Below are 8,006 nucleotides of genomic sequence, written 5' to 3'. Positions count from 1 at the left end.
CAATCCAACCCTGGAAGCAGCATTTGGGAAAGGGACGACGTGCTGGGAAGGGCTTTAGTCACTCTCAGCCCCTGTGAGGTTTGATTCCACATTTCAGGGCTTTTCCCAAAGCTGATGTGTCTCCTCGCCAGCTGACAGCACTCACAGTTTGGGAGATTCATAATCCAGTCTTGAGACATTCAGGCTTCCTGCTACATGGAAAAGCAATGAGAAATGGAGGTGGAATGAATCCAAGGTGGAGGGAAGCAGTGGCACCATGGCCAGGGCCATTGCAGCTAGAGCAACTCCAGGGAAAACAAAGGATGAACAGGCATTGCCACCAAAGGTCTGAGAGGTGTTACTGTGCTGCCAAACCAAGGTGCTCCAACCTAGAACAGAATCCATGGGGACATGGAAAACAGACACACAGTCACCACAGCCCAGCAAAACACCACTAAGGAAGCAATTCAGAGCTTTGGAAATAGGATGGTGTGCTTTCCAAAAGGACACAAAATGGGAATCAATGCTCAGTGCCCTGCTCAGGTGGCACAAGCCACACTCAAGGCTCAGGAACACACCTGGCTGAGCCTCCCCCTGGCATGGGGGTGGTTTTGGGGACACAACCTGACCCAAACCTCAGCACAGAACAGGGAACTTCCCCTCAAAACAAACACAACAGAAATAAAACCTGTGGATGAAAACTGCTTCACAGCAGCAGCGTTTGCAGGAGGCAGAACAACTCTGCAGAGTTGAGAGTGAGGAACACCAGGCTTGCTGCATAGGAAAATATGAATATTTAATATGTTTACTAAGCAATCTCTGTCACTCCTGTTGTGCATCGATGTAGAACTAAATCCCCTCGTTTACATTTGGGTTTCCCTCACAGATCTGATGGACACAACACAGACACAGCTGGAAAGTGCAACATGGCTTTGGTCTCCTCAGCTCCGGAAGCACTTTGGGAATGGCTGGAGCAACCTGGGCAGATCAACATCCCATTTCAGCTGGAAAAGGCCATGACCTAAACACTCTGGAAGATCTGTGATTTTCCAGCAGTTCTGTGATGTGGAGGAATGGGGAGGAAGCCCCTGTTAGGCAAAGCTTCACCACTGAACACCAAAACCCCACAGATTCAGATTTCCATCATTAGGAACAAGGGAGAAAGAGCTGGCAAAGCAAGGAGCAGCTCCAACACAAGCTGCCCCCTTCCAAAATCCATCTATCCACCTCTCCATCAGCACCACCCCACAGCCAGGGCTGCACCAAGCAGATGTAAAGGTAATGTTCTGTACATTTTATTTCAATAAAGACATAAGACAAACAGCGTAAAGATGCCCAGATGCCCTAAAGATAAATACATTTAAAAGATTCTCATTAAAATGAATCTGTAGTATTTCTTTCCTGCAAGCAAAATACCTTTCTTTAAATACAAAAAAAATCAGTATTCTGAATTGCAAATGTTTTCACTTTTTTGCAGAAAATCTGCCATGATGATTTTGTTTTTAATGAATAAAGATTTTCCACAAAACAGGCTTGCTCTACATGCTAAGTTTTAACAGTTCAGTGACACCATGTGCTAGCTACATACACAACAGATAATATAGTAAGAAAACACTCAACCTGATGAAAAGTTAAAATCTTCATTAATACACTGGAAAAAGTTGACATAACTCATGCCTTTTAAAATCAAAAATACAAAAATTAAATGTTTTGCTAAAAAGATTTTCCTTATTTTAAGGACTCATTTGAAAATGAAGCTGCATGTAATTTGTACAATAAAATTGTACAAGTAAACAGGTAATATACATAAAAAATTAATTGACATACTTCTCAATTATCAGCTGTCCACCTTTAATTTCCAATACTGTACTTTCTTATCAAGCATACAAAATAGCAAACTTCTCTTTAGAAAAAGTGCCGTTCTGTGACATCTTTTACACAAAACCAGTCCGAGCCTGTGGCGTGGTAATGCAGTCGAGAGGCAAAGCTTCCTAAACTCGTACAAATGCTACCTTCCATAAAAAGCCTCCGGAAAAGCAGATTTCCCACCGCTATAAAAATATCACCTCCGGGGCGCTGCATTAGGAGCCACAGCCGGGCTTTTCCCTCGGAAACCAGTGGGATGGCAGGGAGCCCCTTGGCCCGGAGAGGCTGGTCGAAGCAGGAGTGTCACAGCGAGCAGCCGAGCTGAGCTCTGCCCGGAGCTCGCAGCGCTGCAGCAAACACTGCAGCAAGAGCCTCACCACACCTGCCAGGTGACCTTCTGCTCCCCAGGTGCACAGCAGAGGTGAGGTATTCCTTGTCCATCCGTGGTGCCACTGCCAGCTGTGCTCTGCCCGGAGTTCGTGCCATCGCAATGGTTTGGGATATTCGGAATAGTAGGAATTCTTATCTTCGTCTTATCTAGCCAGTCTCTTGATTTTTTGAAAAGATTTTTTTTTTTCGACTACAGTAGAATATTACAGAAAGAAAATATAAATGCAGGTGGTTTTTTTTTTTTTCTCTTTCTAAATGAAACTTACATGGGCTAAAAACTAGAGAATATTTTTAAACAAATATACAGGATGCAGGCAGACAAAGCAGGGAAACGGCCAGCCAACTGTTTAATAAAAAACTAACAAAATTTGGCTATTTCCAGAAAAACTATGAAGCGCCTCAACTAAAAGGAATGCATAATGAAATTCTAATCTAATACAGGTCAAAAATGTAAAAAGGTTATAAACCTTAACAGGAAAAATAAAACAACTTTTACTGGCCATTCCTGTTGAAATGAGAATCTTAAAAGTAACAGAAAAGTGGCTACAAACCCACTTAGAGCACCGAACAGAGAGAAAATCCGAGTCCGTTTTCAATCTCTGTTGTATCATAAAATCCTGTGTTTCTACAGGTCAAACTGCTGGTGGCAGAAACAGAATTTTCTTTATAAACTGCAGATGTCCTGTACATAAAAAATTTCCTTGGAGTTGCACTAGTTCTAAAGACTTTTCTGTTCTAGCCTCCCTACTGCGGGTACTGGATTGTACTGATGGCGGCAACCTCAGGTGTAGAAAGTCTCTTTCTGTAACCCTTGATCATTGTTGGGCACCAAAGATAAGAAAAGCAAGACGGGGTACAAAAATGCAAAATTTCAACAGTAATGGCAATGTTTTGTATTAGTCCAACAGGGTCCTGCATTTCCTCCCCTCGGCAGCAGAGCAAAGGCTTTAATCGGGGGGTAGCAAATCATGCAAGCGAAATCTGTCTCTGATGTGAGGTCGGACGTCTTCGTTCTGTGGGGGAAAGGGCAGGTTTAGGAGAATAAACACAGCCAGGCACCAACACTGCAACAGGGCTCCTTGTCCAACACCTCTCTTCTCATGGAACAAATATGAGCCATGAATTGTGTCGTTCCAGAGACTTACAGAAATAACTCCATAGCATCCGCGACGGTTCGGAGTGATTTATTTGCCTTTTAGGAATAAAGACACACAGCACAGCCAGCAATGGGCACTGTGCCATCAGAAAGCTCAGAGATTCCCCATTTCCTCAAAATGGATGTCACAATCCCACAGGCCTGCATTTGCAGCACAGTCAGCAGTGACAAGTCCCCTTTAGCTGTGTGAACACATCCCTGGATCTTCATCAGCCTCAATCTCAGTGACCCAGAAAACCTTACAGTAGGTGAAAATATTAAAGGAACTCACTGACAGCTTTGGGAAACGTCACAGAAAGCGAACACTTACCAGCTCTACGAGTTTCTCCAGAAATGGAATCAACTTTAGGAGTTCATTATCATTTTTATCCATGAACCAGCTTTCTATAGGAATTCCATTGGAAAGCTAAAGTTAAAATAAGAAAAAAATCATCAACACAGGATTTATACATAACTTATCTACAAATATGACTTGTGAAATACCATTTGGGGGAAAAAATGTTTGCAAGTTCCAGATCCATGAGTATTTTTCCCACAGTTTGGTTTGCTAACTTCAATACAAACTGACATAAGCAGTGAAATCCCAGTGTTTTCCTGTCCCCTTGAGGAAGTTTTGCCCCCCAGGGTGTCTCCTGCCCCAACCCCTCACCTGGTAAGCAAAGGCTTGCGGTGAATTGTCGATGATGATGGTTTTGGAGAGGTCTCTGCCCAGGATGTTTAAATCCTTGATGTAATTCCCTTGTACACACACACAATGCTCACGGAAGAGTCGATGCCTGTCATTAAAGGAAAACCGTAATTAATGACACCAATGACAGCATCCACACTGCTCCAGGAACATGCAGCTTGCCAAGCATTACCCAGTTTTTTCTCTTTCAATCTCCTGTTAGAGAATTGTGCCTTTTTTCTGTTCTCCTTAGAGCTTCTTATTGGTAAAATGCCCAGTTCAGGTGATTTTGCACTAACCCAGTTCTGGGCATGGGTGTTTGTATTTATTTAGGCTCTTCTTTCTCATCCCTTTCACAGACAGGCCAGCACAGGACCCAGAACATCCCAATGATCTGCCAAGCCCCAGGTGCTGCTCAGAGCCAGTTTGTAGGGGTTTATTACCCCTTTATTCTGTCCCAGCCCTCACAGAACGAGGCCTCCCTGTGTCACCTCATGCCAGAACACAAAGCTTCAAAAGAAATGTTTCCTTTTCTGTTACACCTCGGCTGGCAATTAACCTATTTCAGCTATTACATCTCAAAAAAAAGCCTCAGGGCCAAAACATCCCATCAACTCCTTCCCTTCCCATTAGGCTGCTCTCGTGTAATTTATGACAGAAGAAATGGATGGATTGACCAGAAGGATTCTGATTAAAAAGCCAGCAGGAATAACACTCCTATTTCATGGCATATCAACAGAATTATAAATTGTAAAGCAGGCAGATTTGGGGTTGCCCAGCCCTGTTGCAGAGCAGCCCCTTCCAGGCTGCCTGTATTTTTAAACAGTGCTCAGAAGCTGTACATAGTGTGCTTAATTCCATGCAGGAGCTGAGCTCCCAACGTTGCCATGGAGGGAAATGAGCTGCTGTATTTATATATAGAGTGTGAGTCACACGTGTGGGGCCTGACAGGCACCTGGGGCTGGAGGCAGAGCTGGGACAGTCAGCTCAGCCACACCAACCCCACACAGAGCAGGCAGCACAGGAACCTCTCTGCAGCTGCTAGACCCTGGCTGGCTGCTCGTGCCATCAGCCCTTCCCTGTCCCAGCACAGGGACAATCACAGTCCTGAACATTCAGCTCAGGTGTCTGGAGAAGGTTTGACACGTGGCACACAGCCCCACACTCACGTTCTGCAGTGCCAGTGCCTTCCTGGCACCCTCCTCTGGGCTGGCCAGCCATGCTCAGCATTCCAGGGCTGAAAGCATTCCCTAAAAAGCCTAATTCACACAGTGGCAAGGAGGTGCCAGGCCCACCTGGGATTCTGTGTGTCACATAACACAAGCAGCCAGACTGGCCCTGGGTAAAACTAGTGACACTTTATCCTTCTGCACTTCAGGAAAAGGAGTCCAGATGTGCCCACAGCAGCTAGTAAGACTGGATAAACACACTGCCTTCTCTTGTGTGTTTCACAAATGCTGTTTCACTGCAGAATGTACAACACAATGCAGAGATGGCTGTGCAGTGATGTCACACAGCTCTGACACCACCAGGGAGTGTTCCCTGCCCGGGGACACCCCACACAGGGGAAAGCCCTCAGCAGAAATCAATTTGGGTTCAACATTCCCAGGGACAGTCCCCCTGCCAGGTGAGAGTGACAGAATCTCACCCCTGCAATTTCCTTCTGCCTTAAGGAGCTGGAAAAGCCAAATACTTCCCAACAATGCTCTGTACTTAGAAATGAAATAAAAACCAACAGACAAATGATTTTGTGATTGAATGGGAATTAAAAGCATGCTGATTGTAAAAGCTACACAAGTCACACTTTATAATAAACCGAGTTTGAATAGTCTAAAAGTAATCAGATACTCATTTAATTTCCTTTATTTGCAGTGTGTATTCCAAAGCACATTTTGGATCCCCAAGAGGTCATTTCCCATGAACCAACCTAGCAGAGAATGAACAGGTACAGCTTTTGGCCTGAGGTTATTTGATCACAAGGCACCAATTCCATCACTTCAGTCCACGTTCCTCCCTCTCTTGGCCCAGACAAACCCACAAGGAATCAGTCAGTTCCTGCAGGGAGGAACAAGTCCCATCCCACTGGTCAGGCCCAGCACTCAGTTTGCTCACACAGGTCGTACATGATGCTCTGGTTTTACCTGACCAGCTGCTTTTTGGGGTCCAGGATGTTCAATAACTTGTCTGCATACACCTTCTTAGAAGCAGTAAACAGAATGATCTGGGGATTGGAGGGAAAAAAGTCACCACTGGAGATATAAGTGCAGATACAATTTAAAATGAAATTCAGAGGTAGTATCTGACAGTGTTACCTCATAAATCTGAGACATCCGTTCCAGGAACTCTCGGAAGAACGGCCTTAGCCGGACATACACCTGGAGCAGAGAGGGGATTTAGCAAAGGGTCAGAGTCCTCCAGCCACCACCCTCCCCACCAAACACCACCTTCTGCCAGGAAGGTCAGAATCAGCATCAGAAATAAGCAGCAACTACCAAGGATTCCCACAAAACAATAGTAAAATGTTCATGTTTTTCTATTTACCTGGTAAATGACATCTTGAAAAAGAACTGGAAAAGTGAGTGCAGCATCTTCTAATTCATTTAGACTACAGTGCACTAATGTTTCATCCTGGGGAAAAGAATTATGGAAAAGAAGGAAAAGAGCATGAAAAAACAATGTTGAAAATGTTTCTGCATTTTATGTTCATTTTAAGGCATGTTTCTTTAGAATGGAATATGTACTTTTGTCCAAGTGCTGTCAAGATTGAAGAAAATTATTAGGATGAATTAAACATTTCATTATTCTTGTAATTTTTAAAAATTTTCACTAAAATTATGTGCTGGGGTGTAATTATAAAGAGAAATTTTAAATTGGTAGTCTCTCCTCTCTTTCAGTTCCAGCCTGCACCTCTCAGTGTGAATAATCCACTCATTCCCACAATCACACGAAGATGACACAACTGATGTTGCTCATGAAAACACAACATCATTCCCAGGGTCTGAAACAACTTTCAAAACAGAGACACTGAAACAAATCATCATCAAGACAAATATATTTTATAAGAGTATTTCAAAAAGTGGATTTGTGCCCTTTAAGAATAAGAATGTTCTAAAAATTAGAAGTTTAATTTTTCATCCATCTTGATGCAAGACCCTCGTAGCTGAATTTTCCTATTTATTCCTCCTCATTTTTCCCACACTGGATTTAGGGAAGCTTTATGGGGACAGACAACTCTCTGTTTGAGATGTTAAAACTGTGATGCCTTTTTCTTTCCTAAGCAGGATATAAGTATTTGACAAATACAACACACATTCTATTCCTACCACAATTAACTCTTTTTTAACTATTTTAAATTAAAATTATGTGACATTCAGCAGTCTTTTTGTTTAAAGCAAACATGACTGATTTCTGCAACAAACAAAATAAGGGAAATGCTCCATCCCCCTGCTTTGGTTTGTGTTTATAAGGATATTTACCAAGTCTAGAACTAATGAGAACTCTGGTGTGCTTCTGGTTTTCAGTGGGAGAGCTGGCTTCCTGTTCAGCTGCTCTTCTGTTAGTGGGGGCACATGTTTGATGAAATAGTATCTGAAAAGAATACAGATTTTCCTGTAAAAAGGTACGTTATTGAACTGCAATGTTGTATCCCAACTTAATATTTGAAATATTCAAGGCTGCACAAGAATTTTAAATTGAAACCAACCCCACATGAACATACACCTAATTTCTTTAAGCGAAGAGCTTTTGGAGTCCATTATCATAATATTTGAAATAATATAAAAACAACGCAATTTAAATAAAAATACTTTAATTTGATACCCCAAAGGATTAATTTACTATTTCCAGCACAAACACTGCCACTTACGGATCGAAGACTTCCCAGTCCTCTTCATAGGTGGCTTCTGCATGAGCTGATGAGTAACCACTGTCTGGAGATACTGGTGCTGA

General features: G+C 42.9%; 1 protein-coding gene across 2 annotated transcripts in view; it reads right to left on the bottom strand.

Moving 5' to 3' along the window:
- Nucleotides 1-1,252: 1,252 nt before the first annotated feature.
- CTDSPL2 (CTD small phosphatase like 2) overlaps nt 1,253-8,006 on the bottom strand; it is a 28,564-nt gene continuing 21,810 nt past the window's right edge. For both annotated transcript variants that reach the window (XM_085070192.1, XM_085070191.1), the window contains exons 6-13: nt 7,924-8,002; nt 7,535-7,646; nt 6,600-6,686; nt 6,371-6,433; nt 6,200-6,279; nt 4,041-4,167; nt 3,702-3,797; nt 1,253-3,248 (exon numbers count right to left, since the gene is read on the bottom strand). In XM_085070192.1, coding sequence (XP_084926318.1) covers nt 3,183-3,248; nt 3,702-3,797; nt 4,041-4,167; nt 6,200-6,279; nt 6,371-6,433; nt 6,600-6,686; nt 7,535-7,646; nt 7,924-8,002 — 710 coding nt within the window. In that variant the 3' untranslated portion in view covers nt 1,253-3,182. The remainder of the gene's footprint in view (nt 3,249-3,701; nt 3,798-4,040; nt 4,168-6,199; nt 6,280-6,370; nt 6,434-6,599; nt 6,687-7,534; nt 7,647-7,923; nt 8,003-8,006) is intronic.

The sequence above is a fragment of the Lichenostomus cassidix genome, chromosome 10 (genome assembly GCF_008360975.1).
Source record: "Lichenostomus cassidix isolate B80296 chromosome 10, HeHo_3.0, whole genome shotgun sequence".
Classification (NCBI taxonomy): domain Eukaryota; kingdom Metazoa; phylum Chordata; class Aves; order Passeriformes; family Meliphagidae; genus Lichenostomus; species Lichenostomus cassidix.
This window is presented reverse-complemented; position numbering and strand designations above follow the sequence as displayed.